The following is a 17,355-nucleotide window of genomic DNA, read 5'->3' as shown; positions in this document are numbered from 1 at the left end:
GCGCATTAAGGAGGACGAAGTGCTGTCGGACCGTAACTGAACGCTTCTCCTCTGTTCGTTCTCCATCACTCTTCTCTGCAGGGTTTCGGGAGGCTCGCGCTGCTTCGAGGAATGCCCGTGTGCTTCCGGCAGCACCTCCACCCTTTTCTCCTTTCGTGCGCAGACGAACAAGCATCGGCATCTGTTCACCGGCCTGTTCGATTGTAACCGCTCGCGTGCTCTGTTATGTATTTGATATTCGTTAATATATACAAACACTTGTGTCTCCCTGTCTCTTTGTCCATTCGCATCTTCTGTGTTGACGAGCCGTGCCCCCTGTGTTTCTTTGCTCATACGTGACCAGGCGTCTCTCTTTCTCTTTCCCCTTCTATCACCTGCTCTTCGATGCAAGACCCCGGTGGTCCCGCCTCGTTTCTCCACGCACACGCGTAGCAACGTGACATATTTGGTGAACCCCACGTGAAACAAGGTGGCAGAGGAGCAGAAGATGAGGGGGTCGGATCTTGCAGAGGCTATGGCTTCGGCCGTGGACCGGATAGTGAGCGTGCGCGAGGGCACCGGTGCCCTTGACAGGGCTATTGAGGTAATCGTCGGTATGATCGGCCGGTTCAGTGGAAAGGATGCCATGAGTTATTTGGCGTCCTACCGGGCGGAGATGTTGATGAGGGATATTCCGGAAGAGAGGCGTCTTGCCGAATTCCCTCGAGTGGCGATGCCGGGCATCCATGCGGAGGTGCTCGAGGTCCGGGCGGAGAGCCGGACCTGGGAGGAGTTCGAAGGACGGCTCTTGGAGAAATACGGGCTGGATGACGCGCTTCGACTTTCGAAGCGGGGCTTCATGGAGTGGGTGGAGTCCCCCAACAAAGGAAGAAATGCGTCAGTACTCCTCCGGAGTTTGAGGAACGCTTTGCGCGCCTTTCGGCGCTCGATCGGATCGTCATGGACACAAGTCGTGTCCTATTGTTTGTCAAATCGGTTGACGCACGGGATCGGGGTCAAGTTGGCTCCTTACTGGAAACCGAAGACGGGCTGACGGCCGACTGGGCCGTGGTAAAAAGAGTCTGCGGCCGTTTTGACAAACGGTGGGAGTGGGCTGATACAGAGGCGACCGGGGCGGGACCTATCGCAGCAAGGAAGCTCGAACCGATACCGCAGGCGCGAAGGGAAGAGACCCGGGAGTGGCTCGAAACCGGTTCGTCTTCGACCGGCGTGATCATAGGCTCGTCCGGGGGAACAACTCTGGGGGAGTTGACACGAGCGGTAAAGGATCTCTAGATCGCCCAGGCTCGGAGGGAAGGCGGTGATCAGGCTCGTGACCGACGGCCTCCGGCAGGGAGTAGGTGCATGTGGTGTGACGAGGTCGGCCACATCCGGAAAGACTGCGGGGACTTTATGGAGGCTTTGAGAGCTGGATAGTGTACTTGTGGGAAGTTCAGGTGCACGCCAGCAATACTCGAAGGGCCCTGAACCGAAACGACGGGCGAGGAGGAATGAAAAGGCTGATGGAAGAGGCGGCAGCCCGGCACGCGGCGACCGTCCACTACTCAACGTCAGCCAATATTCGGGTTGGAGGCAGCGAGGCCCGGAAGGAGAGCAAAGCCGGGTTCTGGCCGACGGTGCTGGAAGGCCTCGCCGGTGCCCGACTAAAGAGAGACGAGGCGGACCACGCGGAGAAGCGGGTCCAAGAGGTAACCGGGTGGAGTGACCCGGTCGAAGAAAAGACGGGTTTCGTCGAAGCAGCTTGCCAGAACTACAAGGCTCTGGTTGAAGACAAACGGGTAGGTAAAACCGGAGGGGCCGGACCCTCACAGAGATACGAAACCCGATTCGGGCCGAAACAGAACGAGGCCGGTGAGTCCAGTGCCCGGGATAACCACAAGAAGGGCGGATACCATTTGGGCACGGAGATCGAAAGGACCACGGACCTACGAAAGGTCCTGGAAGAATGAATCCTCGACAACAAAGTAGAACTATCGTTGTGGGAGGTCCTCGGAATCGCCAAGAAGGAGTTCCACGACTCCATCGTAGACTTGGTGAAGAGGAAGAGGCTGTCGACGGAGGCAGAACCGGAAAGGCCGGCGGAGGTGTGGACGGCGCACATAGAGGACATGGCGCTGGAAGACGAGTGGGCGGAGAGCCACTATTCGAGGCCACACTGGGGCCGAGTGACCACGGAAACCCCGGTGAAGATTGGAGATGTTCAGGAACCGGTGGTGGCGCTGGTGGACCACGGTTCGGAAATAAACCTGATGTCCATGGACTTCTACAAGAAGGGGAAATGGCCGATCAACACCAAGCACGGGTGGAAGATACGGGCAGCAACGCGCGCCACCGAGGAACTACACGGGGCCTGCCCAAACGTGCGAGTCAAGATCGGCGACGTCGAGATAGACCAACACTTCTTTGTGCAGGAGACGTCCTCGCACCTGGTCATACTGGGAGAACCATACATTACGGCAGCGCGAATGGAGACCAAGGTGCTGGACAACGGGTCGGCTTACGCAAGGGTCAAGAGTCAGGACGGGCGTCATTCGGTCCAGTTCCTAACGGTGCGACCGAACCACGAGCGAAACCGCGAGTCCCTCGGTGGTGAGAACCGAGAGGATTTTTAGAGAGGGCTGTCAAGGCGTGGGGCCGCGACAGTACGGACACTCCGGGAAAACCCCACAAATGTACGATAGAGGCGAAACCGAAGAAACCTTGTACCATAGGTAGGAAGTTTTGTTTCTCCGACAACGGAGGGTGTACGATAGTCGGCGTCGTAGGCCGAGAAAAGACAAGGGCGGAAGAGCGACTTCGGGCGTGCGGAGTTCTCGGGCCCAGCGAGGAAATCAACGGAGCCGTGGAGGTGGTCTCCTTCGACGATACCTTGGGAATACTGCGAGAGGTGGTCGGAGAGGGCCTTAAAGAGGACCGGACGATACCGGTGAAGAGATGTACGAAGTCATCGCGAACTTCAGTCGAGGGCTCGAGTCGAATCGGACGGCATGGGTTAACACGAAGTACAAGACTGTGGACCGGAAGGTAAGGCCAGTCGCGGCACCCTTACCGGAGGGCAGCGAGTTGCGAATCAAGGGGGTGGCGTCGGACCCCAGTTTACGAGATCCGGCCTGCATAGAGCACGCCTTCACCGACAGAACGCTACGGGAGCTCAAAATCGGTGGGGGCGGGTTCCTACTGCCGGCGGAAGAAGACCAGTTTCGGAGAATGCTCGGAAGGCACGGGAAAGCCTTCGCATTCTCACCGGAGGAGATCGGGTGCGTAGACCCGACAGTCGTGAAGCCGATGGTGATATTCACGGTACCGCATGTGGCGTGGAATCTCAAGCCAATTTCGGTACCAAGAGCTCACATCCAGGAGCTGATGGAGCTATTGAGGCAGAAAGTCGATATGGGCATCCTCGAACCGTCGAGTGCCCCGTACTCGAACCGGTGGTTTACCGTACCGAAGAAGAACGGGACGTTGCGCTTCATTCAAGACCTGCAACCGGTCAACAGAGTAACCATTCGGAATGTAGGAATCGGACCAACGATAGACGAGTTCGCGGAGGCCTTCGCCGGAAGGTCGATCTACTCGGTCGGTGATCTGTACTCGGGGTTCGACCAGTTCCAACTAGCCGTAGAGAGCAGAGACATTACGACGATGCGGACTCCTCTCGGCCTAGTGCGGATGTGTACCCTGCCACAAGGAGGGACGAACTCGGTGGCCCACATGGTGAATGCGATGAACAAAGTGTTGAGGGATTGTATCCCGGACATCACCATGCCATTCTTGGACGACATCCCGATCAAGGGATGTCCGATGGAGAAAAAGGACAAAACGATCGGACCGGACGGATGCCAGAAATTCGTGGTGACACACATTGACGACCGCGAGAGGGTACTGCAGAGGCTAGAGGACGCGAGGCTCACCTTCTCCGGGAAGAAATCGGCCTTCGGGCAATCGGAGATCATGGTCGTCGGACATCTATGCAGAGCCTATGGCCGGAAACCATCTCCGGCTAAGGTGGAAGCCATCTCCGCTATGAAGCCTGACTGTAACTCGGTCACGGAAGTACGGAGGTTCTTGGGAGCATGCGCGTTCTATCACATATGGATCCTGCATTACGCCCACGTTGCCGAACCACTATACGGGTTGCTGAAAAAGGGGCGAAGATTCGAGTGGTGAGACGAGCATACGGAGTCGGTCCGGAAGATGAAGGAGGCTCTTGCTGCAGCTCCGGCACTCCAGAAGGCTGTCTACGAGAAAGGCACTCCCATCTACATAACGGTAGATACAAGTCCGACCAGGATTGGATGGGTCGTCAACCAAGAAGATGAGGACGGCATTCGGTTCCCAATCCGGTTCGGTGCGAAGGTCCTTAGCGAGCGACAGCGAGGATACGCCCAGGTTAAACGCGAACTCTAGGGTATCGTTTCGGCAGTGAAGGCCGATAAAGACTATCTGATCGGGACAGAGGTGATTATCGAGACGGACTACCTGCCGATTCTCGGCATGGTTTCCGAATGCGCAACCCCGGACCTGGCAATGCTCAGGTGGATGGCGTACATCAAGTCCCTAGATCCGGAAATACGACACATTTCCGGGAAAGACAATGCCATGGCCCACATGCTTTCGAGGGCGCGATTCGACGACGAGGGCAGCATGGTTTCGGAGGACGAGGAAGTCGGCGTGGACTTCTTCGAGGCGGCTTACGTAACAACCGAGGGGGGGAGCACTCCGGCGCTTAACGATTTCAACGAGAGCAAGTACAACGGGGAGTGGCTGCAGATTGGGGGATTCTTGAGGACGATGACGCCGGACGCGTCATGGACAAAGGAAGAGGCCAACCGGATCCGGAAGAAAGTGTATCGATTCTTTCTCCGGGACGGATACTTGTGGAAGCACCCGAAGAAAAGAAACGGCATCCCGCTCCGAGTAGTGGCGATGAAGGAGGAACAGGACGAGTTACTGAAGGCCTACTACGACAGCCCCTGGGCTGGACACCGAGGAACGTGGGCCACGTTCGAGAAACTAAAGGGGAAGTACTGGTGGCCGGGATTGTACCGAGACGTGCATCGGTTCGTGACGACTTGTGAGAGCTGTCAGATACACTCCATAGTCCGACATCGGGACGAGCTTCACCCTACATACCCTCCGGCCATCCACTTCAAATGGATGGTAGATTTGGTGACGATGCCGATGGGCGTAGGGCAGATGCGATATCTGGTGCTGGCCCGGGAGGACCTGACGAACCAGGTGGAAGGCCGAGCCCTGCAGAACAAAACAACCGCGGTCGTGTGTCGGTTCCTGATCGAGGACGTGATATGCCGGTACGGGTGCGTCGGAAAGATCGTGACTAACCGCAGGGAGTTGGACGCCGAAGAGGCCGAGGAGTTGTTCGACCGGTTAGGGGTCAAGCTCTCGCTCACCACAGCATAAATCCGGAGGCAAACGGGAAGGTGGAGCGCGGGCACGGACCGATCGTCAAAGCGCTAGTCTGGGCGTGCGAAGGACAGGTCGGGAACTGGCCACGACTGTTACCCTATGCCTTGTGGGCGGACCGGACAACGCACAGTTCGGTAACCGGGTTCATGCCGTCAGAGCTCATGTTCGAACAGAAGCCGATCATGCCGATGGAACGGACGATCTCCTCTTGGGCGACAGTAGACTGGAGAGACGAGATGAGTATGGAAGAACTACTTGTGGCGCGTATACGGCAGCTCGAGCGGAGGCCAGAGGACGTGGAACGAGCGGAGGAGAGACTTCGGACGGCGAGGATGAGGAACAAAGCCCGGTTCGACTGAACGCACCGGCTCTGACCAAAGAAAATCGAGGAAGGCGACTAGGTGCTAGTCTACGACAGCAGCCTCAATAACCAGCATCGGGCAACACGGAAGTTTGCAAAGCGGTGGTTCGGGCCTTACGTGGTAACGAGCGCCAACGACAACGGGACGTATCACCTGGCAGAACTCGACGATACGAGGATGGCGATACCGGTGGCGGGGAAGCGGATCAAAGCGTTCAAGAAGCGCCACGACGGTGAACCGGACCTAAGAGGCCTGGACAGCGACGATGAACAGTCTGAAACGGAGGACGAACCGATGGACGAAGAACCGGAACTCGGGCCGGTTTTCTCCAACCAGAGCACAATTTTGGCGCATACCGGTGGATGCGCGGTTAGGTGGGGGCGGATGTCGTGAAGAAAACCGTCCCTTAGCGCAATCGGTGCATAGAGCGCGTGAACTGGCTCTTCACACGTGCGCGCCCTTTAATGTATATAATAGGGAATTAGGTACATAGGCATATCCGGGGGTAGTTAGATTCGGTAGGTAGGAAGTAAATGAGGGAGACGGCACCCTTCCTAAAGCTATAAAGGAGAGGGAGACGCGGGGAGAAAGGGATCGCGCATTAAGGAGGACGAAGTGCTGTCGGACCGTAACCGAACGCTTCTCCTCTGTTCGTTCTCCATCGCTCTTCTCTGCAGGGTTTCGGGAGGCTCGCGCTGCTTCGAGGAACGCCTGTGTGCTTCCGGCAGCACCTCCACCCTTTTCTCCTTTCGTGCGCAGACGAACAGGCATCGGCATCTGTTCGCCAGCCTGTTCGGTTGTAACCGCTCGCGTGCTCTGTTGTGTATTTGATATTCGTTAATATACAAACACTTGTGTCTCCCTGTCTCTGTGTCCATTCACGTCTTCTGTGTTGACGAGCCGTGCCCCTTGTGTTTCTTTGCTCATACGTGACCGGGCGTCTCTCTCTTTCTCTTTCCCCTTCTATCACCTGCTCTTCGGTTCAAGACCCCGGTGGTCCCGCCTCGTTTCTCCACGCACGCGCGTAGCAACGCGACAACGGAGGAAAAGAGCTTGGTCCCAGTCCGTCAGCACTTCCTCCTCGACAACCGCGATCCCCATTACGATTCCTCTCCCTCTCTTTTATAGCCCAAGGAGGGAGGCCATCACAACCCGTTACATCATCTTTACTCTCTGTCCTTTCGGATAGAGATTCGCCTCGATTTTCTACCTAACAAATGCGTGCTACCTAGGATATTCACATTTGCCGACTTGTACCTAAATATATATATATATATTACAATAAAACTTGTGCCTACGTATAAGGGCCAGTTCGCACACATTATTCTCAGATTCCGCCTAGGGACGGTTTTCTCCACGACAACGCGTGTACACGCGACAACGCTCTATTTTCCCCCTCTCACTCGTATTATAAGCTCTTAACAATTGAGCGACGTCTTTTCATTGTTTTTAAATGCAGTATGTTACTTGTCATTCATAGCACACCTTAGCTTTAGCATCGAACCTTTTTAATCTTTGTAGTTTAACTTATATTCCTTCTATGTGCACCCTACCACATCATGACACTGGAAACCTTGTGAGTCCCCTAACGTCCTCACGTCCTCCCTAGTCCAAGGGGGTCCTGCTTGAGTAGCACACGCACATGTGTTAACGCGACAACAGAAAGTATTCAATAGAATCAATCCACTCACAGACGTTAAAATTCGAGAGCCGAGGAGATCAAAGACAAGAGTATATTGTGATTCGGTAGATTCCGTGGATAGCTCTACTCGAGCCGGGGCAACAAGAACTAATCGAGAAAGACGAGAGGTTTGAGCCTGACTGACTGACGGACATTGAAGAGTGTGTGCGTGTGGACGGTGGACCCCCTCCTCCTCCTTCTTCTTCTGTCTCTTTCTCGCCGTCTTTTATAGTCTCTCTGTCTCTGTCTCTGTCTCTGTTTCTGTGTCCCTCAATCAATCAATCAATCAATGAATCCAACAGATGAAATCACAATCACCGACTGACTCAAAAAGAAAACTGAAGCAAACTGTGGGGGCATGTCAGCTTTTTCTAGCTTTCCGGATCACTCTTCTCACATAATAGGCAGCGTCAAAGCTACGATTCCGATGGCTATGGCGGCGACCCTGACAGCATCAACCAGCACAGAGATGTGTAGCAAGAAGAAGCCAAGTCATCATCATCTATCAGCCGCCCGATTGCGTCCTTCTCTCCAATCACCACCTTTCACCTTCACATCACTCTCACTCTCACTCTCCGCTGCTGTTGTTGTTGTTGTTGTGTACGATGAGAAGTACCAGAGGAGATGCAGAGGTTGTGTGGAGAGGTCAGAAGTGGGTGGTACCATATCATCATCGTCGTGGTCCCCCTCTTCATGGACTGAAAAGACAGCGCTTCAGCTCCCTCAGTACCCGGACCCGGAGGAGCTGCTGTCGGTTCTCACCACTCTGGAGACGTATCCTCCTCTTGTGTTCGCTGGAGAGAGCCGGCGGCTGGAGGATCGGCTCGGGGAGGCGGCCATGGGCCGTGCCTTCCTCCTGCAGGGCGGTGACTGTGCCGAAAGCTTCAAAGAATTCAATGCCAACAACATTCGGGACACCCTCCGTGTCATCCTCCAGATGGCTGTCGTCCTTATGTTCGGTGGTCAGCTACCTGTGGTCAAGGTAAGGTTTTTCTCTCTGTTGCTTCTCCCTCTCCAAGTTTTAAGAGTTCTTTTTTCACTCTGCCTCTTGAAGCGCCCATGGGAGGAGGATTATATTGCTCTGGATTGATTTCTGTTGTGTTTCAGGTGGGCAGGATGGCCGGGCAGTTTGCGAAGCCGAGGTCGGATAACTTTGAGACCATCAATGGTGTGAAATTGCCAAGCTACAGAGGAGATAATGTGAATGCTGATCCCTTTGATGATGCTTCTCGACGCCCGGATCCTCACCGAATGCTGCGTGCCTATAGTCAAGCAGCAGCCACTCTCAATCTACTGAGGGCCTTCTCAACCGGAGGTTATGCCGCCATGCAAAGGGTGTCGAAATGGAATCTCGACTTCGTCTCGAACAAGGATCAAGGTAGCAGGTGGGTTCTTTCTCTTCTTGATGTGTGTTGATATGCAGAGAAAGTATGACACCATCTCTTCTTGATGGAACGGAGTCGAGAGAACATCCCCATCCCCAACCCGAAGAGAGAACATCTTTTTGGAATGTTTTTTAGTAGCTATATGATATATCTATACAATGGCTGTTAATGGGAGAACATAGTTCTGTTGGACCAGGTATCTAGAGCTTGCCCATAGGGTCGATGACACACTTGGGTTTATGTCCGCTTGTGGTTTGACATTGGATCACCCCATAATGAACACAACCGAGTTTTGGACATCCCATGAATGTCTTCTACTACCATTCGAACAGGCAATGACACGCTTGGATTCGACCTCGGGCCTCTGGTATGACTGTTCGGCTCACATGCTCTGGGTTGGAGAGAGAACGCGGCAGCTGGATGGTGCCCACATGGAATTTCTACGGGGCATAGCGAATCCGCTAGGGCTAAAGGTGTGTATAATTTGGGGTAGACAATTATAAGGAAGCACAAGGAGACACTAAGTATAAAATGATTTGGTGGAATTTAAGTTTATATTCCCATGAATCCCTAAATTTCTCTTAGCATTTTGCGTATTGTCAGAATAAATAGTAAATTCTTAAGACCAAGCAGAAGCATTTCAAACATGTAGGAGAAAAAGAATGTTGGTACTTGTCTCCGTGGGCCTTGCCCTGCAACAACAGAAAAATACCATAATCTTCTATTCAACAACTTTATTTCACTTTTCACTAGTACAGGTAAGCGACAAGATGGAGCCATCGGAGTTAGTCAAAGCTTGTGAATTGCTCAATCCCAGTAATAAGCCAGGCCGTCTCACTGTCATCGTGAGAATGGGTGCCGAAAAGGTTCGAGAGAAGCTACCCCACCTTATCCGTGCTATCCGGCAATCAGGTTTCATTGTGACATGGGTTAGCGATCCGATGCACGGGAACACTATCAGGGCCCCGTCCGGGCTGAAAACACGACCATTTGATTTGATTCGGGTAATGTATTATGTATTTGATGTTACTTGGGTAAATGCAAAAAATTATCATGGATGTTTTTGATCAAATTTTACTTCAAAAGTTCTAATGATTGATCATTCCGGGGTTCAATGGTTTTGTCCCTGTTTGTTTGTAGGCGGAGTTGAAGGCATTCTGTGATGTCCATGATGAGGAAGGAAGCCATCCAGGTGGAGTACATTTGGAGATGACCGGGCAAAACGTTACTGAATGTATTGGCGGCACCAATGCTGTCATGATTGATGATTTGCATTCTCGGTATCACACTCATTGCGATCCAAGACTCAATGCATCACAATCTCTCGAACTTTCTTTCATCATTGCGAATAGATTAAGGAGAAGGCGGATGGAGGTCCCGCACCTCGTGAACAAAATGATGATTTGAAGAATGTCACCTCTTCAAATGAGGGTGGAAATAAATCTAATGTGGCTATGACCTTGAGAGTAAACGAGTGCTGGTGTGTGCAACTTTGGAGAACTTTGAAATAGGTTGTCAAGTAAAATATAGCTGGCTTATATATATCTTCTAATTGTATGTTTTTCTAAAGTGCTTGGTTTGTGTTTATAGAAGTAAAACTTTCCCATGTTTATATTTTTATTTGTAGGTTTACAAGTAGATGTTTGATAGTATTGTGTGCTGTAAATATTATATTTAGCAACGTTAGAAATGTTTAATCAGGTATAATGTGGTCAAGGATTCCTAATATTCCTTAATAATGACCATCTTCGAGGACACATTAACACGTCATGTAAGGGGTTTTTCTGGTTTGAACACTACTGAACATATGAGGTTTTGGTAGGTAAAATTCATTTAAGGAATTTCTGAGTTGAAGACTAACTATTAGATTTTGGTGGGTAATATCATATAAGGGGTTTCTGATTTGAACACTAATGAACATATTAGATTTTGGTGGGTAAATGATTTTGAATCAATGTGCTATGATGATGGATATGGCAAACTCCATGAGTACAAAATAGAGACTGAAATATAGGGAGACTAAAATAATGGCATTTTTTCTTATAAGCTATTAAAACACTCACTTGAACGTGCTCCATTTCCTTTAGGATGGGGATGAACCTTATATTTCAAGTTTATGTTTTAAACAACCAAGGAGCTCTTGCACGTATAGCAAAGCTACATTGTTTAGCAAAGAGCAAAAATATGGTTCAACGCAATGAAAATGGTGTTCCAAATGATATCTAAACTCGAGGCATGTGTTAACAATTGGAACCAAAACACAATGATGTATGTAATTGAGTAGTGACTCATGATGTTCAGAACTTTGAGAATGTTCCAATTGAGAGTGCGCATTGTGAGAGAGAACTGTAAGGAGTGGGTTAGATTGTCAATGTGTTGAGAGCAAATTCAATTGTGGTCAACAGTAGAGGGTTGAATCAAAGTGAGAGTCTTGGTACTTAGGCTCTTGAACTTGATTAGGAAAAAATATGTATAATTCATGGGTCTCCTAGCCTATGCCAATTAAAGTTGTGTGTTTAGTTATTGGTTTGTGAAACAAAACCATATTTGTGAATATTAAATACATTTTTTCTTTTGTTAAAATGAAATTAAAGCAAGGAAAAACCAATGCAAAATATCGTACACGGGAGATGGTGAGGAACTTTTGAATGAGCACATGCATCATGCGAATTGATGATTTCTATCACTAAATTCTTGTTCTGGCACTGAGTGCCACATCGACACATGCATTTGCTACTTTGGGTCAACTTGAGGAAATGCAATGATCCCCACAACTAGTGCTAGCTTCACAATCCCGCTAGTTGATGACGCATGTAAGTACAATGTTGTCAAGCTATGAAATTCCTTCATTAGATCTCTATTAGCAATTGAACTTTGACGACTTTACATTGGGCAGAATTAGGTTTTTTTGGTAGTTATTATAACTCACTTTATTGAGGATTTGCGCTAAGTTGAAACAACATGGATTTTTCGTATAGTGGGAAACTTTAAACTTGTAGATCAAACATATCTCTACATTGTTATATAAAGAAAGATAAAGGCTTGACCTGAAGGGCTTTTGGTCAAATGGTACCCTACAATTCACTATGATATGTTGTGTTATTGAACCAGACAAAGCAACATGTTGTAAAACCAAAAATAGCAAGGACTGCTAGACTATAAGAAAAGGTAAAAGCATGAGGCTGAGGGACTTCCTTACGATATGTTCTGTTATTAAACCAAAAATTTAGCAACATGCTGTGAAACTAAAAATAGCAAGGGTAGGTAGACTACAAGATAAGTAAGCCTCTATAGACCAAAAAAGGCACGACAAGCCCAAGCAAAAGGTTTTGTTAGTATGTGCTGAATTCCCCCACTAGGAAGATTAGTGGTAGTTTTGTGGTACGAGCCCCAAGATTGCTGCACTAAAACAAGTATATATAGCGTATGCTTCACCAACATTGGTATGATATGTGAAAGAGAACACGTTTTAAATATTAGGCTAAGGGCCTTCTATTCACATAATATGACATAATATGAACGGAGATGAAGATATAACGCTCAAATTATTAGGTTTTAACTTCTTAAGGTGTTGTGATTTAAACTAGAGATTCATCGATTAATGCTAATTTAATTCTAAGTGTATCACTAATCTTGATTTATAGTAATGGTATATTTGTTTATTTTCTAATTAGATTTTCTTCTCTTTTAACATTGTGCATAAGATGTGGAATTTATATCTTTAGTTAAACCATGTGCTTCTGAATAAATTAATTAGAGTCAGGAGAGAGTTGTTTAGATTGTTAACATGAAGTTTGCATATCTTAAAGAGTGATTAATGACCACTCTTACCCATTTGGCCAACAATAGTGTAAACAATAATCTACTCTTGCATATCTTAAAGAGTGATTAATAACCACTCTTACCCATTTGGTAAACAATAGAGGAAACAATAATCTCGATTAGGAGACATAACTCCAAAAGCTCTTTCCTTGCTTTTAAGCATCCACTTGAACATTGCCTCCTCTTCAGGCAATATGAAGCCATCCCCACCCATTTGAGGCTTCCCTCATGTTTCGTCAGTGAATTGATGCCCTATGTTGTGCAAATCCCTCAATCTAGGATCATCTAGGAAGGGAGCAAACACTTACCTTCTTATCCATGGTCTTGTAGTTTGTATGTACCTTGACCATCTTCTCCTCTTCAATCATCCACCAAAGTTCTTCAATATCGATATACATGTCAAATGATTTGTCTGGAATCACCTTATTCTCATTAACGCTTGACGCGACAATACTCTCCATTTCCCTCATAGTGTTGTCAAATAAGACCACCTCCATTGAACCAAAATTTTGGGGACTTCACATGCCCCAGGCTACTACAATGTCGTGATGTGATGTGCCCGAAGGTGGAAAACATAGAAAAGGGAAAATTTGGGGGAGCCACAAACTAGTACATGTAAATACGAATAAGTAAATGTAAATGGCATATAATGGTTAAGACCATTGACTTAACAAAATAGGTGTAAAGTTTGAATCTTTGTTGTTGTGGCAAGTATTAAGGAATATTTTCTCTTTTTGTATTTTTGAAGCAAAAAGGGAATAGTTGCATTAATATAAAGTGAAGCACCTCTCTCCCTCTAAAAATGAGGGGAAGAGGACTCATTTAAGGGTTCTTCATACTTTGCCTTTTGGCATTTTGGAGTCGGCTTCGGGAGGATGGGCTTTTCTTCTCAATGTTTGTCTTTGAAGATTTTGGAGCTCGACATGGGGTTTCGCATTAAGGTATAGCATTATTTATTTTCTCTTCTTCTTCTTGACATTAGCAAGCCGTCTTAGTAGTCTTCATCGTCACCAAGCTTGTCACTTGTGGGTAGGTTTGTGACAAGACTCCACGAGCTTGCTTACTAGCCATTTGAAGGGAGCAAGGAATAACCCAAGGACACTACTTTGACACTGAGTCGTCATAGCTGTTGATAGTATTTGCGGTCTGGGCGGTCCACTCGACTCACGCTCCCAAGAAGCTTTAAGTTGCCCCCATCATTCTCCCATTTTCATACTAGATTTATTTTAAACCTTGTAAAAGCCATCACATTTGTGGCATTAATCGGTGATGCCAACTCATTATTTTATAAAAGAATAAACATATTACACATATTGTTGAAAGCTTGAGCTGAGGTTACAAAAATGCATTTTCCTTAGTTATAGACCAGAGGGCGAATTGGGCTACTGACTCTTGGATCCGGAAAACAGATAAGTCGTTCGAAGTTTGGACATCGTTTTCAATGAGTCGGGATGCACAAGCCGGCTGAAAGTCCAATGGAAGTCAGAAGAGTCACATTTTCAGACGTTCAGACTCTTCTTGATGACCGAGCCCAAAACACGAGAGCAGCAAGACGACAAGTTGTCTCCATGGTCCAAAGTACGGCAACAACCGGTACTTCATAACAAGCTATCTCAAAGAGAAGCTTAAGTAGCGCTCCATAGGGTGGATCGGCTACTAAGGAAATGATCATCGGTGATGATCCGGCGAGGCCAATCGTACCACGAAGATCTGAAGGATTGTCTCAGCCACGGAAGAGATACTCTCCTATCTCTTAGATTCACGGATGTCGGCGAGCCAACGACGTATGGAGAAGCATCGGCATGTGCCGACTCGGCCACTTGGCATTTGGCGATGGAGTCTGAAATGAACTCCATTCAACACAATCAAACATGGGACTTAGTTGAATTGCCGAAAAATCAGCATGCTCTTCCATGCAAATGGGTTTATCAACTAAAAGAGACGCCTGATTTGGCCAATCTCAAGTATAAAGCCAAATTGGTCGTGAAGGGTTTCCGACTAGATTATGGCATCAACATTGATGAAATCTTTTCACCAATAGTGAAAATGTCCACCCTTTGATTTTTGTTCGGTGTTCTGGCAGCTAAAGATTTGCAGCTTACCTAGGTCGACGTTAAGACAACCTTCCTCCATGGTGATGTCGAGGAGGAAATATATATGGAATAGCTGCAAGGTTTTGTGATACCCGACCAAGAACGTCTAGTCTACCAACTCAAGAAAAGTTTGTATGGCCTCAAGCACGCACCAAGATAGTGGTACCAAAAATTCAATGACTTCATCTAATCGGTCAAATTTTCTAAGAGTGATGAGGACCACTGTGTAATAACCAAGATCATTAATCCTAATATAAAGATATAAATGATACAATCATACTGAAAATACGTGTTACCACCCATCCGCCCCCGCGTCAGAGTCGACAACGCAAATAAGCGGCACTAAGGATCGGCAATTGTTATACCGACATAGTATAATTGAAAAGCTAGTCGGATATACAGATGTCGACTGGGCTGTTGATGTGTCAGATCGTCGGTCCACTTCCGGTTACATGTTCTCTCTAGGTAGCACGATTGTTGCATGGAGCAGCAAAAAGCAGCTGATTGTGGCTTTGTCAAACACTGAGGTTGAGTATCGGGGCGCTACCGTTCCCACCTGTGAAGCCATATGGCTTCGGCGGCTATTGCACGACCTCCGGATCGAAGTACCGACTCCGATCCCGATCTACTGCGACAACATAAGTAACATGCAGCTAGCCAAGAACCTCGTGTTCCATGCTCGAACAAAGCACATAGAACTGCACCACCACTTTGTGCGGAAGGGGGTCCTCACCGGTGAAGTCGAACTCCGGTATGTCTTGACGGATCGACAAGTTGCCGACATCTTCACCAAGGCCCTTGGAACCGACAAGTTGCAGCATTTTTTGGAGACGTTTGGTCTTCAACATCTCGACATGCCGCACTTGAGGGGGAGAACCGGAAAGGAAGCAACCCAAACAGGGGGAGACAAGAAGGAAAAGGGAGCCAAGTCAACTGAAGAAATCGGCACATCCGATCAAGTCGGAACAAGCGGTGATGGCGGTAGAGTCAAGAAAGACAGAGCCGACCGGAAGAAGAAGGCCAAGACCCGGACATTGTCCGAGGTGGTGAAGGGCCTGAAGATCAAGGATGAATTGGAGACAGCCAATTCGGATAGGAGATGGAACGAATCGGAGGCAGCCGATTCAGAAGAGGAGTTTGGTTCAGAGGAGCCGAATCAACTAGAGGCCAAACGGACAAGAAGACAGTGGAAGTCGACCCCCGACACGGAGGAACCAATGGGTCAAGAAGCGCCGAAGTCACAGCAACAAAGGAGCTTAGATGGGTCTTATGAGCAAACAAGCCAACTGAGAAGGTCGAGGAGCGCGGAACCGGATGGGACAAGGAGCACAAGCAAGACAGGAGGAGCCGGAGAGAAGGACCGGCAAACACTTTCACCTTGATCCGACCTCAAGTTGAGCTTGAGGGGGAGTGTTGAGCAGACAAGCTCAACCGGATCCAAACCGGCTGAATAAGCTGGAGACAGATCGATGTCTGGAACCAAGAGCCAAATAGGAGAGACGCATCTTAACTTTTACACACTCACATCTCAATGTAAAAGAAATTGAGGAAACAAAACTATTGCAAATAATATTGAGAGAAAACATCAAGGGAAAAGACGCCAAAGAGAATAAATTTGTGCATGAATTTCACATTCACATTCAAAATGACTTATTCCATCCTTAGTGTCATTGTTACAAGTCTTAGATCACTCGAAGAGCCTGTAATATCCATGGACATATGGAGAAAACATTCTGAATAGATAGAGGACATTCTATGAAGCAAATATGCTCTCCCTCCCCTACTTGCTTCGGCCTCTACATAGATGAGGTAGCAACATGGAGATGGTGAGATTTTATATTGACGACATAATCTTGGTGTCTAAATCTTGTGCAAGTATACAATATCATCTCATAACCTAAAGGTATTCCTTGTGAAAAGCAGCTCACTTTAAACCTTGGAAATATTAAGGCCATGAACGTCCATGCATCCACATTGACTTTCTAATAAGTTTGCTTCAACCTATCAAGAGGGCATGTTGAAGTGGTGGGTTCTTGTCTATATCTAGGGTGCAAATTTACCAGCATAAATGGGATTTCTCTATGCCCACACCACCATGGATGGACTCACTTAAGGATATGCAACTTTGGCTAACCTTGAACTTTGGCACACTTCCCCCCCTACGCTTATGTATGATGCAACCGTATGGGCTTTAAGACGCCCCATGTACATATGGATATAGAGAGTCCACAAATTATTGTGTCCAATTGGTAGGAAAACTTGGCGAAATCAATTCCAATTGTCCCCCAGATTGATTGGCAAAAGTTCAAATGTAACCAAAACGCTAATGTTGTTCCTAGGACTTTGCCCAACACCTTTCTCTCTCCCTCCCTCTCTCGCTCTCTCTCACACATGTCTTCGTGTGCATGCATGAATTGTGTGCACATGTATTCCATGTGTGCATGTGTTTCCTGTGCATGTATATATTTGAATCTATCTATCTATGTTTGTGTTTGTGTTTGTGTTTGTGTTTGTGTTTTTGTTTGCCCCTATTTATGTGTATGCATGCATGATCATCATTTTTCCAAATTTATGTCTCATGCTTG

General features: G+C 48.1%; 1 protein-coding gene across 1 annotated transcript; it reads left to right on the top strand.

The window, feature by feature from the left end:
- The first annotated feature begins 8,123 nt into the window (after positions 1-8,123).
- On the top strand, positions 8,124-10,467 carry LOC147850642 (phospho-2-dehydro-3-deoxyheptonate aldolase 1, chloroplastic-like). The gene is made up of 5 exons (XM_087336718.1): positions 8,124-8,452; positions 8,578-8,855; positions 9,052-9,328; positions 9,614-9,859; positions 9,996-10,467. Exons 1-5 carry the CDS (start codon positions 8,309-8,311, stop codon positions 10,260-10,262), a joined length of 1,212 nt encoding a protein of 403 aa, XP_087192844.1. The 5' UTR covers positions 8,124-8,308; the 3' UTR covers positions 10,263-10,467.
- Positions 10,468-17,355: the final 6,888 nt, after the last annotated feature.

The sequence above is a fragment of the Azolla caroliniana genome, unplaced genomic scaffold (genome assembly GCF_043228905.1).
Source record: "Azolla caroliniana isolate FFs.n. ecotype wild unplaced genomic scaffold, voAzoCaro1.0.p SCAF_21, whole genome shotgun sequence".
NCBI classification, from domain to species: domain Eukaryota; kingdom Viridiplantae; phylum Streptophyta; class Polypodiopsida; order Salviniales; family Salviniaceae; genus Azolla; species Azolla caroliniana.
Note: the sequence above shows the minus strand (reverse complement) of the source record. Positions and strands in the feature narration are given on the sequence as shown.

Bases quoted from the DNA above. Each gene is read 5' to 3' on its own strand.
- LOC147850642 (XM_087336718.1), top strand. From the start codon at position 8,309: ATGGGCCGTGCCTTCCTCCTGCAGGGCGGTGACTGTGCCGAAAGCTTC. The intron at 8,453-8,577 runs GTAAGGTTTTTC...GTTGTGTTTCAG, and splicing joins GTCAGCTACCTGTGGTCAAG to GTGGGCAGGATGGCCGGGCA. The intron at 9,860-9,995 runs GTAATGTATTAT...GTTTGTTTGTAG, and splicing joins GACCATTTGATTTGATTCGG to GCGGAGTTGAAGGCATTCTG.